The sequence below is a fragment of the Monodelphis domestica genome, chromosome 1 (assembly GCF_027887165.1).
Source record: "Monodelphis domestica isolate mMonDom1 chromosome 1, mMonDom1.pri, whole genome shotgun sequence".
Lineage (NCBI taxonomy): Eukaryota > Metazoa > Chordata > Mammalia > Didelphimorphia > Didelphidae > Monodelphis > Monodelphis domestica.
The window spans coordinates 73389990-73410829 of record NC_077227.1 but is presented as its reverse complement, the minus strand read 5'-3'; the positions used below and the strand labels follow the sequence as shown (position 1 = coordinate 73410829).

Sequence of the window (20840 nt, the reverse complement as noted above, 5' to 3'; positions counted from 1 at the left end):
TCCCCAAGCTTAGCACAGTGGCTGACATAAAAGATATTTAACAAGTGCTTGCTGATTGACTAATTGATTAATAGTAATGAATTCACAGCTCAATAAATGGAATAGGGTGCCGGATCCAAGGGCATATGCAGTAGTTTTGGTTTCATTCTTCCCTGAGCATCTAACTTGTAATTTTCCTTCTTTTATAACTTCCATGAATTCTATGATTGAATTTGAGGTGATACGATTTGCTCTACCCTTTAGAAAAATTACTTTGGACACTGTAGAAGATAGGTTGGAGTAAAGAGAGACCCCAGTTAGAGAAATCAAGGCTATTGAAATAATCCAGAAAAGAAGTGATAAGGATGTGATTGTCTCCTCTCAATGTTCAGACTTGGGTTCTATTCCTACTTTACCCACCAAAATCCTTAAAATCCTTTTCTTCTGGGGTTCGTTCTTGGATTTTTTCCTCTAACAACAAATGAACTTTTCTCCCTTTCTTAGCACTATGTCTAACACATAGTAGGCACTATATGAATGTTAGCTTGTCATCATCATCATCATTTTATTACCATCATCATCATTTTGCTGATAACTTGGGAAACAGAGAAGTTTTCAAGTTCCTATTGCTGTCTTTTTTATTTTTAAATTCTTACATTCTGTCTTAGAATCACTACTAAGCATTGGTCCCAAGGCAGAAGAGCAGTAAGGGTTAGGTAACTGGAATTAAGTGACTTGCCCAGGGTCACACAGCTAGAATGTATCTAAGGCCAAATTTGAATTCAGAACCTCCGATCTCCAGGCTTGACTATGCACTGAGTCACCTGGCTGCCTAGGTGATTTCTCAAATAGGAAGAACCCCTTACATTCAACACAGACATTGCCAGTGACATCTGCCTCTAGAAGTAAAAATAGTTTTCTCTGGTCATTGCGTTTCCATTCCTCTTGGTATAGAAAGTCAAACACTCTAAAGGGAAGCTCTTAGTGGCTCTGCTGAAAACTTACTGTAAAATGCTAGTTGGTTATTTGCCTTACCGATTAGTTGTTGATTACTCACTGATCAGTTGGTGCAAGGGGAATTTTAACTGTCTTGCATCTCTATTCTTTTTTCTAGTTTATTAGGTTTAATCTATCTCTCTCTTTATGTCCCTATCTATCAGAAGTTATTCATTAAATTCAGAAATTGAACCCAATCTTCAAGTATGGTGACCATGATATTTCTTCTGCTCTTTCTTGATTCTCCTCCTGTTTGACCATTGCTTGCTACTTACTTGCCCAACAAATGTACGCATCCCCTCTACTCTTACCCAGAACTGTCCTTAGCCCTCTTCTCTCTCTTTTTTTTTTCTAAATGCAAAATCAGGCAGGTAGAGGTTTTCAGTGGGTGGAATGCTGGACTTGCCTTCAAGAAGAATTGAATTTGAATCCTGCTTCAGACACTTCGTAGTTGTAAGATCCTAGGACAGTCCCTTAACCTCTCTCTACCACAGTTTCCTTATCTGTAAAAGGGGGAAATACTAGCATTTACCTCACAGGGCTGTTGTCAGGATCAAACAGAATAATACGTGTAAAATATTTCGCAAACCTTAAAGCATTCTTATTGTCAGATGCCATGGTTCAATTACCACCTCCATGCAGAATTTGATCAAAATTGAACTTGTTATCTCTCTCCCTAAACCTTCTCCTCTTATGAACTTTCTAGTTACTGCTTAGGACACCAGTATTCTTCCAGTCACCCATGTTCACAACCTCAGTGTCATCTGCTCCTCTTCTTGCTTGATCTTTCCACATATCTAATTAATTGCCAAATCTCAGTTTCTTTCTCTACCTCCTTACTAACATAGATTGCCTTTTTTCCATTCATACAGCCATCACCCTACTTTAGGTCTTTATTGCTTCTTGCTTGCCTTAATAGCTTTGGTCTTCCTGACTCACGTCTGGTCCATCCTCAACGTAGTGGCCAAAGTAATTTTTCTAAAGTTTAAATCAGATAGTGTCGTCCCACAATCTGGTAAGCTCCAGTGTCTCCCTATTATTTGCAGGATCAAATATAAAGTCCTTTGGCATTTAAAGTTCTTCAAAAATTCCTACCTTTTGTAAAGGATCATTTTAACATTGTGACCTAAACTATATTAATTATTGGTTGCCATTGATATCCCAAATAATAAAAAATTACCCAAGTTAGTCTGGAAATTTATGGTGATTTAATTAATATAGTGGAAAGAAATTAAGAAGAAGGGAGAAGGAAAGGGTGTAGGATTTTCCCACCTGGCTTGTGCTGGGAGGGAAGATTAGAGGCTCTAGAAGGTAAGGTTTTGGAGAGTAAAAGAGGAAGGAATCAACCTGAACTCCAAGAGGGCTCAGCCAAGATGCCTGAACCTGAATTAGCTCAAGGGCAAACTCACTGCCAGATCCCAGATAAATAGCTGCCACCAAGCCAAGATGTCAGAAGGCTTAGCAGACTGCTAGCCAGAAACGTCCCTCAGGGAAAAGAGGCTGAAGAGAGGAAGTGACGTGCCCTATATAGACAGTTTTACATCACTTTCCTTCATCTCATCTGTACCAATTTTAGCTTATATTTGACTTAGACAGCCCAGGGGTCTGTCCGCTGTTTCTGCACATGTCTGTTGAAGACCATCTTCTCAGATACTTCATCCTTGAGTATGGTGCAGACATTCCTGACCTTGTTAAACTAAGTTGGGTGGAGCAATGTAGAGTTCCCAAGACAAGATTCTGTTAGACCAAGAATCTCTATTGTTACTAATGAGGAAATAGCTAAATCAGATTTTCTAAAGTACAGTCTGAGTAGGGTGGAGTAGTTTTAAAATTCACACTTTCCATCCTTCTTATGATCTAGTCCCCTATACACACTTTACAGTCCAATCATATTGTCCTACTTACTGTTTTTTATTTATTTTTTGAATTAAAAATAATTCTTTCCCCATGGTAGGAACTCTTATCCTCCCAACCTCAGACTATTAGAATTCCTAGCTTACTTCAACTCAACTCTTTCTCACCTTTCCTTGTGTCTCCCCCAATCCTCAATTTTTTCTACTCTCTTCTACTGGCTGCTAGTGCCTTCTTCTTTAAGGAAATGCTAAGAGAAGAAGAAATTGCAGTGGCTGTGTATATACATAGTAGGGCAGAGAGAGAGATAGAAGTAGTGGTGAGCACAGATGTAAAATTTATGACTTAGTTACTTTTACCCATTATACAATGTCCATCAACACCGAGCAAGCAATATCGAGACCTATAAAATCAGATTCTGTCTTGTATAGCTTATGAGTCAGGCTAGCTGAAGCAGTTGGAACTCTGGTGGAGGGAAAGGAGGCAGCACTAATTATTAGGCATTGATATCAACACCTTGACCACCATCTCTCCTCCCAAGCTAATGAGGGCAGTCAAAGAGCTTTGGGTATAGCACTGTCCCCCAGGCCACCAAACTTGCTTCCATCAGGCCCCAAGGAGAAGGGGTCAGCTGTCCTCATCCACTGTCAATCATTGGCCTTCAAGAAACAACATGGCAGTCTGAGAGAAAGATGGGAGATGGCATGTGCCAGTAGGTGAAACCACAACCACCACCTTGATATTTCCCCTTAGACCTTGAATAAGGACCACCCCAAACACTGAACCCAAGCACCTTTGGAAGAGTAATGCTTCCAGTATAGTGTTAGCAGCCATCACCCTGGGAAGGCACCCCTTTGGAGATGCAGCTTGACAATGGATCCTGTAGATATTATAGTCACATTTATTGAAAAAACCTGAAAAGAAAGTGCTCGTCACCAAAGTTCTTGGAGCTACGATATTGTTCAGTATTAGAAACTTAAAGGTTTATATAGGAGTAAAGACATTAGAGAATAGCTGCTTTACCACTGTATCCTAAAGACCATCTGCATGGCAGTTGAAATCTCCCATATATTTTATTTCCCCCAATAAAATAGAATCTCCATGAGTATGACTTTTTTTATTTGTATCTCTAATACTTAACACAATATTTTATACATTATAAGCTTTTAATAAATGTGCTTTTCATCCATCCATCCATTCATTCATTCATTCATTCATTCAATCAGTCAGTCATTGTTCATTGTTCCATTCATGTGGCTCATAGGCACAGCTGAATTTGCCACAGGTTTTTGTTCCAGAAGGCAAGTCTGGGAACATGGTGGAGGGGTGGGGAAAATATAACAGTGTTGGCCAAGATGACCAAAGGAAAGCTAAAGTTATTCCTCAGGAGTTTCTGGTTCCTATATTAAACTCGAAGCAGGTCCACTTGGATTAAAAATCATAAGATACTGCAAACTGACTCAGATGACCTTTATGCAATTGCAACATTTTGGGGGAAAATATTTAACAAAATAAAAACAATTTGATATTTTCCCATTAGTTTTCAGGAAGAATATAATTTTATTCACTATGAAAAGCCCTTTTACAGAGGTGACATAACTTATGTGCAATCCAGATGTATATTCTGGCTTCCAGTAAACCATAGTTTTTGTTCTATAACCCACAAAATTGATTCCACATTTACACACTCAACTTTCATTTACACCTCCATAAAGGATACATGTCATTGCAATAAAAACATTATAGATAGTTTGGTATTACATTGGAAAAGACAGTAATTTTCATGCCATTTTCATATTCACAGTGGAGTTTTCAAGTATTAAAGAGAACTTGATGATCACCTAGCTCTCAGACCTCACGTATTACACACACCTTGGGCTTCCACTGGTTTTATGTTAGTTTCTTGAAATAATGTGTGTAACCTCCCCATGGGGCTTCATTGCTTTTAATTTTTTCATCCAATAGTTCCACAGGCTTGCCATGTTTTCCTATCCATCTCTGGACCAGCAGAATATTCGCCCTCGCTCATCACCAACAAAGAGTTTGGATTGATTTCTTGGAAAGAAAAGAAAAGATTATAGAGTTGTAAGGAGTTAGGTCTCTGAGGATCTTTCTTTGCTGATATAAGCAAGTAAAAAGAACACAGTTAACCTCACATTTCTAACACAAATCAAAAGGTCCTAGAAACCAGTGATTCCCATCCTTTCCATAGGGCTTCTAGTGCCCCTTTTCTTATCTCCCCTCAATCTGCCTATCCCCTAAATCTAAAAGAACTATGAGAGAAAATTCAAAGATATGCATTTCAAAATTATTTGTATCCACTAGGGAGTAGGATAAGTAAATAGAAGTTCTCCCCAGAGAAGGATAGGGGCTCTGCCCTGAGGGTTATGCCTCTGGATTCTAATCTAGGAAGAAATTTCAGAGGATTAAATGTGAAACATATTTTCTCACCCTAGGCAGAGAGGTGGTGTACTACAGGTGCACAATGAAGAATACCCTGTCCAAATGGTTAGTGTATTAATTTGTTTGGTTTATTTTTTATAAGAGAAGTTTCTGTGTGTGTGTGTGTGTGTTTGTGTGTGTGTGTGTGTGTGTGTTTGTGTGTGTGTGTGTGTGTTTGTGTGTGTGTGAGAGAGAGAGAGAGAGAGAGAGAGAGAGAGAGAGAGAAAGAGAGAGAGAGAGAAAGAGAGAGAGAGAGAGAGATTGGGAATTGACAGTGATATAAAAAAGGCATCAATAAAATATACACTCATATGTGTGAATATATATGTATATGCATATGTAGATCTATGTAAATATATACATATAAATTAAAAAAAAACAAATAAACTAGCTCCTTTGAAATAAAAAAAGCCTAACCATGCTTAGGAAGAAACCTGAGATGATGAAGACCACAGGAAGTGGAGTAAAATAATTAAGAAAGCTCTTAGAGCATCTGGGTCCCAATCCTTCCCCCTTGTGATTCTTACCATCCATGTGACTTAGCCAAGTGACTCAGTTTTCTCTTCTGTAAAAGGGAGGGATTTGGACCAGAGACATCTTCTATCTTTAAAGCTATGATCCCAAGAGGTGGGGGTGTTGGGGGAGTTTGGATGACAGACAGTCATCAGAAGATGTAAGTTGCATCCCAAAGCTAGCAAAGTCTCCCTCTGCTGGAAGTCCACAGAAATGAGCCCCAAGTTACCTGGACAGGGCCAATGCTGTGATGGCTGGATTGTTTTTACTTGATTTCCCTGTCAAAGCAATGTTGATGTCCAACTCTCGACACAAAGCCAGGTTCTTTTCCCACTTGTTACCTGTAGGGTGGTTTAAAAACAGATATTTAGAAACAACTGTGTATCCCCATGCACACACATCTGTATTTGTGTTTGTGGTCAGCAAGTTGTTAAATTGAGGGGGGGGAAAGTATATTTAATCTTGGCCTGTGCTGTTGCAAAAAGGGCTATCCCAATTTAATTTGTGGGCTATGATAGTTACATGTGCTGACGTGCTGCTGTATCAATTGTGTCCTAAATTGGATTTGTGTATTATTGCTTTCTAAATTGCATGCCTAGTTCAGCAAAATTGTTCATCAGTGTTTACTGGCTCTATGCTTAATAAGATGCCCCACAATACCTTGCTGCCAGGATATAATGCAGCCCATAATTGCCTAGTAAAAATAAATTACATAAAGCCAGCATTATCAACTTATCTAAATCCTCTCATAACAGAACCAATAATTAAATGCAGAAAACATTTTTTAAAAATGTAACTCAATAATTGTTACTTCAATCCTTTTAATGACTACATTTGGGGATTAATTTTATTTTCTTAAATATGGAGAGTGAGATGTGGGTAAATTCTGCTGCATAAAAGCATGCAGAAGCCATCTTGGTCACTTTAACTCTTGCTCTGATTAGACCACGGCTGTAGAGTTGGGGATGTGATCACACTTAAGTGACAATCTGCAGGCGTGCAAGGCAGCCTGTGAATGGGACATCCAGTTTGGGGAAATGCATTTAAGTAGATGACAGATAAGGGGCCTGCTGAGAGCTGTGCATTTGGGAACAAATAGACATTCCATCTGGTCTCCAGGTCAGAAAGACTTGGGTCCTGCCTCCCACGTATTGGCTCTGTGACCCTGAAGAGTTAATATCTCAGCACTGGCCATTCTCCAAGACTCGATTTCAGAGAAGGTGCTGACATGCACTGATGGAGTGAATTTTCTCACACGGGAGTTCCCTATACCAATATAATCGCACATCCAATCTCTATCCCCCATCCAACTGATGATCTATTGTGAGCATGGTGCTACTAGGAGGATGGGGAAAGGAAAAAAAAGGGGGGGGGGAATCTGAAAGAAATGTGCTTAATGCCCTGGGTCCTTGCCCTGAATTACATATGAATTAAATGCATTATTCTACATAATAGTAGTTGAATTCTCATTTTGTAGCCCCATAGAGCATGCATGAAGCAAGGATGGTATTTTAAATACTTATAGAATAATTTCAGTAAAATCTACAGAATATATAGCCCAACTATACAGGTAAATAATCCCCTAAAAGACACACATTTGGAATGGCTACATGTATAATTATTCACTTATTGTGTTTTTGAGATTGAACTAATAAATGTCAAATGATTAAATGAAATAATATATGTATAACACTTTGCAATATAAATGCTAGAAACAATTATTATTGCTTATTATTATTATTATTAGTGAAGTTATTGTTATTATATATACATATATTGAGGGAGAAAGTACCAAGATCTTTCATTTAAATCAGGCTTTCAAGACCTGCAACTGGGTAGGTTTGAGCGTTCTATTCTTGGTTTTGTTACTTCTAAACTGTTGACTACCTTAAATTTTGTTAGCCTGTTAGTGCCTTCCTTTCCATCCTTTAACAGGAGTGTCCTTTGAGCACCTGTGACCTCATAGTATTCAATGGGGGAGAAAATGTGTGTACGGGAGGCCCCCTGCTGGAATGGAATCAGATTGATAAGTCCATCTGAAGGGCACCCTAAGTGGTCAGGCTATGGTAGCTCATGAAGGCCTGAAAAGATAATGATATTTTTTTTCAGCAGTTGATTGATTAATTAATTAGTTAATTCATATTATCTTACATGCATTTTTATGTTTCCATACAGATATAATTTTATCTTCACAATAACTCTATGAGATAAGTAATATTATTGTCTATTGTTATTGTCTCCATTTGACAGATGAGGAAACTGATATGAACTAGAAACGGTTTATGGAGAAATAATCTATTTTAACCTATATAAACCAATTCCCAGCCCTAAGATGATGCCACAAGCCCACACTGCTGTCTATAAGAGTATAACCTCATTTGGACATAACTGTGCAAAATAGAAGCCACTAAGTTTTTCTAGTTCCCCTCTTACCAACCCTGGGGTGAGATGGGAATGGAGAAAGAGTTTAGGGAGATAAATAAGGTGTTGTTTCTTTTTCTTAGTCTCTTCCTTTAAAGAGATTAACTTGTTCAAGTCACTTCACCTCTGGGTTTCCTCATCTGTAAAAATGAAATGGTTATGATGTGGGCTGATAGTGGGCAGCAAAAAGAATGAGACCTTCATACTCTGAAATTTCGCATTTCTCACTAGTTAGCATTAGTTAAACATCAACTGCAAAACCTGTAGTTTCAGCATCAGTCGAGCATAAATTGTAGATTGTTCAAATGCCTACTCTGTGTAGTGGCTCTATATTACTCTTTATTAGGCATCAGCTTTCTGTTCTTAGAAATAATTATCTATAGTGGTTGTCACTGTACTACATCCCCTCCTATGATCTCCCTCTAGATGGGCAGCAAGACCTTGCCTGTGTTGACAAATCAAAATGATGACCAGGTGTACAATGGAGCAACATGGATCCTGCTCACTGGGGACTGTGGCACTTGAGAAGAATCTCCCAATCTTGTGCATGCTCCTTATTCCCTATGACAACAACCCCCAAAGCCTGAATTTGGAAAGGGAGATGCTAAGCTACCAGACCCCAATAAATATGTCAACCCTGATCCACAGTGTGTGGAAGCTGCCACTCTACAATGGAAGCTGCCACCCTATAGCAGAGCTGCTGCTCCATAGTTTCAGCTCCAAAGAGGCTACTCTCTGAGCCCTGGGCTTATCCATCAGTCCTAAAGCTACCTGATTAGCCCCTAGACTATTCCACCAAATATTATACCACCATAAACCACCACTTCTTCAAATAAAATTCTTTTCTTACTTCTGGACTGAATGGAGTTTTAGTCTCCCATTCTTGGGGCGAGACCCTGATACAAACTTCGTTGTGTTTCTCTCACATCAGTTAGATTAGATAATCCCAAACGTCCCTGCCAAAGTTGGTTCCTATGAATTTATGACCTTATTTAGTTAGAAGGTGAAATAATAAAAAATAAATAAAATAAAAATAAAAATAAAAACATTTAAAATAGCATGGGTTGATACCATTGAGCATGCAATAAGCTGATAAACAAAAGTGATTTCTATAGAATTCCACACCTCATTCTGAAGAGACCAAGTAAATAGATAAATGATGATGGCAGCATATAAGTGATACCTTGATTCTCTGTGCTATATATATTAAAGATTCTAGGCATGGGGATGAACTGCATGAATGCACACAACTGGAAGAATACAGAATGACATTAGGGAAGCATCTTCTGGCCTGATCATTAATTGACAGAACCTTAGAATTGGAAGGGATCCAAAACATAACTGAACAACCCTTACTTGAACAAGAATCTTCTCTATAATATATCCAACAAGTGGCCCTCAAAGCTTTTCTTGAAGACCTCTTACAAAGCAGAATTCCCTTCTCCATGGGATAGTCCATTCTACTTTGTGCTAATTGTTAGGGAACCTCTTAAATCAAGATTAAATTTGCTTATTTTCAACTTGATCCTGCTACTCCAAATTTTGTCCTCTAAAACAAAAACAACTTGTATATAATTTCTCATCTATATGGCAGTGTTTGAAATATTTGTTTTTAATCAGTCCCCCTAATTCCCACCCTTATTTTACTTCCCTTTCTACCCCCCTCCCTTCTTATTCTCACCTTATTTTCTTTACAGCCTTTTTAAACTACCCCTCCACCCTCTTCCTCCCTTGTACTGCTTCCCTCCCCACCAGTCCATTTGTTACCCTTCTACTTCCCTAACGGGCACAAATCAATTTTCTGCCCCAATGGATTGGATTGTTCTTTCATCTTTGAGTCAATTTCAGTGTACCTAAGAGTTGAGTATTTCCTATCTCCAACCTCTTTACCCTTCCAGTGAGCTTCTTTGTGACATATAAATCTACCCCCTTTTGTTTCTTTTCCCATTTCTTTTAGTATTAACCTCTTTTTTTAGCTCTAGTTGTGTAGGTATATATCTATATCTATATATACATATATATATACATACACACATATATATGTATTTATGCATACATATATCTATATGCATATTTATGACTTGGCATTTCATCCTATATAGTTTGTCCCTGTTCCCTCTAAGTGTAATTCTTCTAGCTGCTCAGGTGATAATAGCAATTTTTAAGAGTTAGTGGTTGAAATATTTGAAGGCCACCATCAAGTCCCTTTGAAGTCATCTATACTTAAGACTAAACAACTCCACCTCCAGTTGAAGTTGATCATATGTAGCATGATCTCAAACCCTTTCACTTGCTTGGCTGCCATCCTTTGGTTAATTCCCAGCTTATCAATGTACTTTCCAAACTGTGGAAGTGGACTCATTTTTTAAAGATGTGTCCTGATAAGGGCAAATTATAGTGGGACTAGTCTCTCTCTTGGCCTAGACAGGGCACCTCTTTAAAACAACAACAACAACAAAACCCTCACCTTCAATCTTAGAATCAATACTGTATCTTGGTTCCAAGGCAATAGAGTGGTAAAGGCTAGGCAATGGGGTGACTTGGCCAGGGGACGCAGCTAGGAAACCTCTTATCTCTAGATCTAGCTTTCATTCCACTAAACCACCTACCTGTCCACTATGGAGATAACATAAAAATAAAAGATGACATTAGCCTTTTTAGCTGCCATATCCTGGAATTGACTCTTATTAAATTTGCAGCTCCTTTCAGGTAAATTGTTTTCCCAAGCTTAGGGAACTTGCTAGTTTATGCTTGCCTTTCTTTTCCCCTTACACAAATTCTAACTCTTCCTATGTTCTTCTTTATTCCCTAATGACCAACTTCAGAATTAGGGACAGAATAACAGTTCTGCTGATTGCTTCCTTCACCCATTGAACAGTGATGTCAAACTGAAATGGGGACTAATACACAATCCATAACAATCTCTGCAGGCTGTATATTTGATGCAGAGAACTACACCTGTTTATGTGTTTCTCTTTTTACTAGTGCATCAACTCATTAAAAATTTGGATAGGAACTACATTTTAATCTGTCTCAGGTTATACTTGGGAGCCTTGTGGGCCCTCTTTGGCCTTGTGTTTGATACCTCTGTCCCAGGGCATTGGGAGATGAAAGATGACCTGCTCTGAGTCCCAGAACCAGTATATGTCGGAAGTCATTATTTGTCAGAAAACCCACTGAAAAAGTATAATCCTGACTTATTTTAAATGATAGGTAAAATGAAGATCATTTATTTAACTAGCTTGGTTATTTTTTTTTATTTGGTGACTGGATCTTGACAGATTAGAAGCTGTTGGCAGGGAGAGGAAATCCTACTGGAAGCTGATATCCTGAGAAGAGATGGGTGACAGAGATAGAAGAGACAGCTGACAGTGTGAAAGAGATAGTTGATATGGAGAGAAAATATAATCACCATCAAAGAAAAAGAAAAAATATGAGGAAAATTGGGCCATGATCAAAAAGCTTTAAAAATCCCTGCAGCTTTTGAAAGAATCACTGTATTACAAAACAATTCAACAACTGTATGAGAAATGAGATGGATAAAGGGTAGACAGCTAGCCTTGGGGTTGAGAAGTCTTGGGTTCAAATGTCCTCCAAAACATATACTATATGACTTTGAGAAAAATATTTTACTGTTTAATATCCCTAAGTAACTTTCTAATTAATAAATGTTATGCTGGGATTTGTAAATTTAAAATTTAAACATGTATCTATATCTTTTATCTACACCCATACCAATTCTATATCTATCTATCTATCTATCTATCTATCTATCTATCTATCCACTCATCTATCTTTCTGTCTATCTATCTGTCCATCTATCTATCTATCCATCCATCCATCTATGTATCTATCTATACCTATCTATGTTTGTTTACCCATCTGCATATCTATATATATTTATGTGTCTATGTCTATCTATGTATCTACCATCTATGTATGTATGTATGTATCTACCTATCTTCTACCACCTGTGTATCTATTCTATCTATCTATCTATCTATCTATCTATCCACTCATCTATCTTTCTGTTTATCTATCTGTCCATCTATCTATCTATCTATCCATCTATCCATCTATGTATCTATCTATACCTATCTATGTTTGTCTGTTTATCCATCTGCATATCTATATATATTTATGTGTCTATGTCTATCTATGTATCTACCATCTATGTATGTATGTATGTATCTACCTATCTTCTACCACCTGTGTATCTATTCTATCTATCTATCTATCTATCCACTCATCTATCTTTCTGTCTATCTATCTGTCCATCTATCTATCTATCCATCCATCCATCTATGTATCTATCTATACCTATCTATGTTTGTCTGTTTATCCATCTGCATATCTATATATATTTATGTGTCTATGTCTATCTATCTATCTATCTATCTATCTATCTGTCTGTCTGTCTGTCTGTCTGTCTGTTTGTCTGTCTGTCTATCTGTCTGTCTGTCTATCCATTGATGATAGTAGTTCAATATAATTGTTTTTCTTTATAATCTTATGTATTTAATTTTATGCATTTGAAAATGTGATTCTGAGAAGGGAGTCATAGACTCTATAGACTGCCAAAGGGTCCAAGACATTAAAAAAAGGTTTACCCTGCTGTGAAATTATGTTACAGAGTCGTTGTTAATATATATTTGTAAAGAATTTCCTCAGTGCTCATGAGATCCGAGGTCAAGACCAAATCTTTTCACTGCAGCAAAGCAGTAAGTGCTATTCACAATGACTCCATATAATCAAGAAAAAGGCTAGCCTATACCTCTTATACTTTCTATAATGAAGAAAGAATACATGGAGCACAATTTTAAGAAAAAAAAATTGTGACAACTGGATAAAACTTTAAACATCCCAGTAGTCAAAAGGGCATGACTCCGGTCTGAAAACTCCAACTACCCAGAACGTCTCTTTCCACTGTGATAAAGGATTCAATTTGCAGTTACTTATTCAGTGTATGTTACATAGTGTAGGGGATCTTACTTCTACGAGTTACTCACTTCTACATTGTCTTTAGTTGTTGGCATTAAAATAAGTAACTTTATGGATACGAGTTAATGATCAGAAAAGAGCTGGTAGGGGGACTCATTGCCTCACTCACAACTGTTCTAGCTTCGCAAGCCACAGGTGGCTTTCCTAGAGGGAATGAGAGGGTATAACAGCTGGCAAATTGGGCCAGGCTGGGATAGGATAAGGCTTTGAAATATGTTCTCTCCATATAAAGGACTTGAAATGATTCTTCTGTGTAGGAAGAGATGGCCCTTTAAGGGAACTAGGAATTCTGGAGCTTCGTTCCCTGCTGAAGGCAGGCAGCCCAGCTGCATAGGACAGCAGCCAGCTGGATGGAACCCCTCTCCTGAGAAAGGCCAGGGCTCCTGGCCCCGGGAGGACATGCATACTGGACTAAGTCACAGCGTTAGCCCCAGAGGAATGCCTGTTTTGGAAACAGAATATTGTGTAGGTGAGTTTGGGTTACTGGGAGACAGACCCTGGATGTCGAGCCAGCTTCAGGGGTGCCCTTCCTACTGACAGTGAACCGATGAGCCAAACTGGCACCTACAGAGATCTGGATCCTATGCTCTGCTGGGAACAGGGGATCTGCACTGAGTTATTCTAGGAACTTGATTTAATCTCTTGCTAATAAAATACATCTTTTAAAACGCTGATGCTCATGTGCATATGTGCATTAAGCAATTCCTGAGAAAATATTTTTCTTCCCCTAGAAGAATCTATGGTGATGCTAAAGGGCCTCCACTGATTCACTCTATGCTTCTCCCGCCATGTTGCTAAGGAAGAAGGCAGAACCGTACATGGTTATGGCCTGTCCCAGAGAGGAAGGGGGCCGGCTCCCGCAGCTGCTCTACCTGGTATCCAAATTCACACTTGGCACACTTCTTTCAGCTGCATCACCCCAAAGGCAGGCAGCCTGGCCTTTCCTTCGAGCAGGAAGTGTGAGAATATGTTTTTGGCCCTCACACTTCAAATACCTTTCTGGCCTGGAGATTCTGTTTTATGCGTCTCAGGTCCTGCCCCATGACCAGCTGTCTTCATGTGTTCGGTCTTCCATATCTGTGCAGGAGAGAGAGAAGGCATGAGGAGAGAGCAGTGCATACCTAGGGGCTTGGACAATGTATTTAGAGGGGATAATGAGGGAAGCCGACTCACCTCTCCCATTTTTGGAGCCCAAAGATCTTTTTGATTGGGGCTGAGGGTGAGGGATTTGCACAGATGGTTGAACGGGCATGGTCTAATGGACTGGATTTTGGATCAGGAATGAGTTCAAATCCTGACTCAGATACTCCTTAGCTGTGTAACTCTGGAAAAGCCACTTAACCTCTAGTTGCCTCAGTTTCCTCATCTGTAAAGTGTGTCTAATTAAAACACTTATTTCACAGGGTTATTATGAGGGTCAAATGAAATAACATATGCAAAGTGCTTTGCAGATTTTAAAAGTGATTTATAAATACTAGATGTCAGGGTTTAAGAAGGATATGGATAAGCTGGAGAGAGTCCAGAGGAGGGAAATGAGGATGGCGAAAAACCTTGAGTTCATGGGGGAAAAAACTAGTCATGTTTTAGCTTGGAGGAAGTGGAGACAGAGTTGAGGGACAGAGAGAGACTGTAGTTGACCAAATGTAGTTGAAGGGCTATCATGTGGAGAAACTAACCTTACTTAGCTTGACCCCAGAGGGCAAAACAAAGAGGAGAAATAGGTAGAAGTTACAAAGAGATCAATTTAGGGTGATGTTAAGAAAAATTTCCTCACAATTAGAGTTGTCCAAAAGTAGAATGGGATGCTCCAAAAGGCAATGGATTTCCCCTTGTTGGAGCTCTCTTTAAGCAGAGGTTGGACAACCATTTGTTGATTATCTTTTAGTAGAGATTCCTTTCTCAATGAATTGAACTAAAACAGTAGTATCAGACCGTTAGAAATGGGTTCCTACAGGCTGCATATTCACTCAAAAAACCACAAATGAACATTATCTATGTTGTATTGCAGTTTTATTTATTTTGCTAAACATTTATCAATGCCACAGCTGCTGCCCCCAAGTTAGATATTTCTAGATTAGAAAGCTGTTGAGGACCCTTCTAATTCTCAATTTCGAGGATTCTGTGATCTCTCTTTACATATGTGGTTTTAATGGATGTTTGTCTTTGAGTTCATTAAATTAATTTCTGTATTAAGGCAAAGAAAATGCACTCTATAACGTGTGTGTGTGTGTGTGTGTGTGTGTGTGTGTGTGTGTGTGTGTGTGTGTGTGTGTGTGTGTAAAGAGAGCTAATGCCTCATGATTCCAGCACAAATGTGCCCACCCTTCCCGAAGATATCATTTGATTCAATTCTGGTTAAGATTCTTTTTTTCAGCATTAGATTTATTAGTCAAAAGGTTCTTTCAGGTAATTCTACCTTTGTCTTCCCACTATATAAATGAGGAAGTTGACGCTCATAGAGGTTAGGTAACTTGTCAATAGCATACAAGAAGGAAGTATTAGTCAGGATTCAAACCCCAAATCTGACTCCAAATCCATCCACTTTCCACTGCTCCATATCTTTGTAACTAAGAAGTTTGGTGCTCTTCTGTCTCTTAGGATTTATAGAGGTGGAAGAGATATGAGCTAACCTAGTCCAATTCATGCATTTTACAGAGGCAGAAACCAAGATAGAGAAGAAAGTACCTCATCCAAAGTCGCACAGTAGATATAAGTAGCAGCAGATACAAGATTCAAACCAAAGCCCTTCTAGTTCAAAATTCTATGTTCTTGAGGTTCCAGCATTGCCCACAGAGTTGGGAGGGCTAGTTGTGAAAACTAAAATGCCAGTGAAGGCAAGTTTCTGGTTGTATGAGCTAAGAGAAGAAAAGAAATATGGCGCAGCGGATAGAGTATGGGGTCTGGAATCAAGAAAGACTCATCTTCTTGAGTTCAAATCTGACCTCAGACACTTAACTACTGCTTGACCTTGGGGATGTCATTTAATATTATTTGTCTTCATCTGTAAAATAAGCTGGAGAAGGAGATGGCAAACCATTCCAATATCTTTGCCATGAAAACTCCAAAACGGGTCAGGAAGAGTCAGATATAATTAAGATGAGTTAAGGATGGAGCTATGACTAGAGTTAAGGATTAGTCTATTAGAATTTTAAAGACTGATAAATCTCCCAGGAACCACTGATTAGTTCTTATTGTTACTCAAACTGTTCAATGAGGTAAAAGGCCATTTATATGATTTAATAAAATCTATTTACTGCATTTTACTTGTAGGGAAACAACAGAGTCCCTGAAAGAGGAAGTGACTTATCTCAGGTCATGTGGTCCTAGACATATACTTTCAAATGAAAAAGCCTTAGGTACAAAGAAAGGAGGTCAAAAGGGTCAAAGAATGAGTTAGGTTAAAACTCACAGTGTTCTGCATTTTAGCCTTAGAACATGGCTTCATTCCAAAGATAACATTTGGCAAAATCTCAACAAGATCACAAATCTGATAGGATGCTCTTCTTTGATATTCATTATCTTTTGGGGGGATACAGAAAGAAGCTGCTGGGCAAAGCTCTTAACTTGCATTAGGAGAAGGAGACCTTTGTCCACCATTAAATCCCTCCTTGGGCTCCAAAGCCTACTTATGTATTAGATTTCATTGAATCATCAAATCAGGGGGATGAAAAAGACATCCCAGGGATACTTATTATGCAGCATGAAGCAACTCTCCATGATTCATCATTATCCAAACATTCATTAGCACACTGAATGTCTGTATGTATATTTGTGTATGTGTGCGTGTGTGTGTGCGCGAGCGCGCTAACCCCTGCTTTTGGCAGTCTCCCTAAGACATGCATCTTAAGGTCTACACAAGGCGAGCCTGACCTTAAAGGAAATTTTTTTTTCTCAATTTGAATCACTTAGGTTGATTTAATTCAATTAGGCAAATATTTAGCAAGCACCTACTACATGCAAGGCAGGTAAGCAATGAAGAACAAGAAGTAAAAATGAAATGATCACTTGTCTTTAAGGAGCTTACATTCTTCTGAGATGATAAAGCATATGCAAAAAATAAGTAAAAGACAATGTATATACAAAGTAATAATAATAATATTAATACCTAACATATAGCACTTTAAGTTTTACAAAGTATTTTACAAATATGTCATTTTGTCCTCCCAATATCCCTGGGGCAGATGGATGCTATTCCCATTTTATAAATGAAGGAACTGAGACAGATCATAATTAAGTGACTTGCCTAGAGTGACACAGCTCAGTAGCATCAAAGGTTGAATTTGAACTCAGGACTTGCTGTCTCTGAGTCCAGCACACTATCTATTATGGCAGCTAGCTATAAAGGGATCTCAAGAAGATGAGGACAATGATACCTCAGAGCATCTGGAAAGACGTTCTGTAGGAAACTGGTACCTGACTTGTGTTTCAAAGAAATCCAGAGATCAAAGAAGGCAATAGTGAAGATGGAAAGGCATTCTATCATGGGGGACCACATGTTTAAAGGTTCTGAGGGGACTCAATGATGCAGGTAATCTTTTTATAGCGCTCAGATTCATCCCGGTGCATTCAATACCATGTCCCCAGCCCGCCGGACTCATTCAAGGAAGTTATGATTCTTTGCATGATTACTCCTATTTTGGTTTCCATATGAATATGCCACAATCTGAGTTTGACCTTGTCAATGTATATCAACAGAGCAGAGATGCAAATATTTCTAGCCAAGAAGCCACACCCTTCTGACGTCACACTTACTCGAACAACACCATCCCGGCTCCCAGTGATGATGACGTTGCTGGCCTCCCAGTCCGTTCTTTCTGCTAAGCAGCAGCATTGGATATCTCCTCGTGACCCACAGGCAGTGTTGATGCTTGCCAGTGGCTGACCATTAATGTTCCATAGATACAAATGGGTTCCAGCACAAGAGACAATATCTCCCTGCAATACAAAAACAAAAGCCAATTGTTCAAAATGGCCAACTGTTTGTTCTGAAATAATGGTATCTCCAGGATTTCCCTAGAGGATTCTGCTAGATGCATGGATCATAGGATTAGAGAAGTTTAAAGTTAGAAAAGTCTCCAGAAGTCATCTAGTCTAGCCCTTGTGCAAAGCATGAAGCCTCTCCACTACACCTTTGACCAGTGGTCACTCAGCCCCTGTAATCCACTCCCTCGCCAAGCCGGGCTATTCAATTTTTAGACAGCTCTACCCAATGAGGAATTCTTCCCTATGTATATAGAACGGAAAATTGCCCGAATCTAACTTCAGCCAAGTGGTCCTAATTTTTTCCTTTGGACTCAAAACATAATAAATCTAATTCCTTTCCCATGGAATTCTTCAAGTATTTCAGATCGTAGGACTTGGAACTGGAATAACAAAAATAATAATTGGCATTTATATAATGCTTTAAAGTTTGCAAATACTTTACATGTAATAGTTTATTTAATCCCTATACAACAACCCTAGGAGGGAGGTATTATTTTTAGTTCTATTTTTTACATATAATGAAACTGGGGTTAAATTGGGTTAGGTGACTTGCCCAGCGTCACATAGGTTCCAGGAAGGATCTCAACTCAGATCTTCCCAAATTCAAGCCAATCCTTCTTTGCATTATGTCTGGAATTTGAAGATAGCAACTGTGTTCTACCCAAATCCTTCCTTCTACAGGATACTCATTCCTAATTCTTTCCTAGTCACCTATTGAACATAGTCTACTTTGCTAAGGCCTTTTCTCATAGAATATGAAACTCATAAGAAAGCATGCGTTTCAGATAGGATATAACAAGATGCAGCACTAATGCCATCTCCTTTGTTCTGAACTATTCACTCCTATCAATGCAATCTGAGGGCATCTCCTGCTTTAACTGTGGTGTAACATCACACTACTACTGGCTGATTCTGAGCCTTTAATTTACAAAAACATCACTTTTAAGTCAGATGTTATCAAATCACATATTTTTCTGTGGTGGAGTTATTTTTTTCCTAACTTCAATACAAATCTTTACTTTTTTCTTACTTTTTACTTAAGTTTCACCTCATTGGATTTGGTTCATTATAGTTATAGGGAGCCTATACCTTCAACTCCCTCAAAGAACCCAAAACACCTTCAAGTCCACCCTTCATATTTTGTCTAACGTGTAGTTACAATAACAATTAAATACCTAAAGGGAAAAGGGAAAACAACAAACCCTACAAAAACTGGAAAACAAGCCTAGATGCCAAAGGGTAGTTTGTAAACTGTCAATGTGTCATGATTGTCCGCGTTTGTTTGTTTGTTTGTTTTCTGGCCTCTGATTAAGCTCATTGCTCAAGTGGCTTAATCATGGACCCACATCAGAATTTTTCACTCTGATGCATTCTAGGAACTGGCAAACGTCGATGAGAAGAAAGCACATTGCTGCGCTCTGGATGGGACTTTGTTGTCATTCACTATATTAACTGCCTACATCTGGTTTGAATTAAAAAAATAAAAAGCATCTCCTCATTCCTGCTCTTGGACCAGGGTTCTCTGTATCACGAGGGAGAGTTTTCCTGCCAGAGCAGCAAAGGCTTCTTTGAAACACAGTTGCTGGGAAAAAAGTTTGACTGTTTCTCAGATAGAAGTCTCATATCTAAAATATACAGAGAATTTTGTCAAATTTATAAGAATAAGGGCCATCCCCCAATTGATAAAAGGGAAAAAAATATATGAACAGAAAATTTTCAGATGAAGCCATCAAAGTCATATAGAGGTACATGAAGAAATGCTCCAGACCACTACTGATTAGAGAAATGCAAACCAAAACAGTTCTGAGTTCTCAACTCACCCCTATCTGGTTGGTTAAAATGACAAAAGGGCAAAATGACAATTGTTAGATGGCATGTGGATAAACAGGGACACTAAGGTACTGTTGGTGAAGCTGTGAACTGATCCAGTCATTCTGGAGAACAATTTAGAATTATGTCCAGAAAGCTGTGTATATACCCTTAGATCCAGCAATACCATTAATTTATATGAACATGTTGGCCTCCATGACAATATCCTATATGATGCAGGGTTGGGAAACTGGTCGACAAAATCTATGATGTATATGTGAAGATGCATAAGTTAAACTTCTGAGAAATCTGTAATGTCATTTGTGTAATATCTTTTTCTTTATATATGGAAATGCTTGTTTTGTTTGGATTTGTAAACACTTGCAACAATAAAAAGAATAACAAAATTTTAAAAGTCACCAATGTTGAAAATGGGCTTGGATGGCTCAGAGTTTGAGCCTGCAGAGGCATTGAATCCACACATGTCCTGTAGCTTCTCTAGCCCTATTACATACTGCCTTTTTCAATGACCAGTGACTAAGATGTTAGTAGGGCTCAGCCACCTTCCAGAAGCAGATAGCTCTGCCTTGCCAATTATACCATCAAATTATCATAGTGATCAGAGAAATCATGCTCTTTTCTCTAACAGAATTGATTCCTTCTGAGCTAGCGTTACTGGTTAGGAATGGGCATACTATCTATAAAGGAAGAAAAGCAAGATGGCCCTAGGAGAGAACTAGAACCAATGAAGTCATCAGTTTGCATCCATTTCTATTTTTAGGGCCCTTATCCATACTGGTGGTGATCTTTCTTCAGTACAACTTGTTGTCCCATCTTAGGCTTTC

General features: G+C 38.6%; 1 protein-coding gene across 2 annotated transcripts in view; it reads right to left on the bottom strand.

Moving 5' to 3' along the window:
* Positions 1-3742: 3742 nt before the first annotated feature.
* The window catches only part of WDFY4 (WDFY family member 4), a 371719-nt gene continuing 354621 nt past the window's right edge, over positions 3743-20840 (bottom strand). For both annotated transcript variants that reach the window (XM_056800705.1, XM_007478602.3), the window contains exons 59-62: positions 17956-18138; positions 14199-14280; positions 6011-6122; positions 3743-4881 (exon numbers count right to left, since the gene is read on the bottom strand). In XM_056800705.1, the coding sequence (XP_056656683.1) occupies positions 4815-4881; positions 6011-6122; positions 14199-14280; positions 17956-18138 (444 nt within the window). In that variant the 3' untranslated portion in view covers positions 3743-4814. The remainder of the gene's footprint in view (positions 4882-6010; positions 6123-14198; positions 14281-17955; positions 18139-20840) is intronic.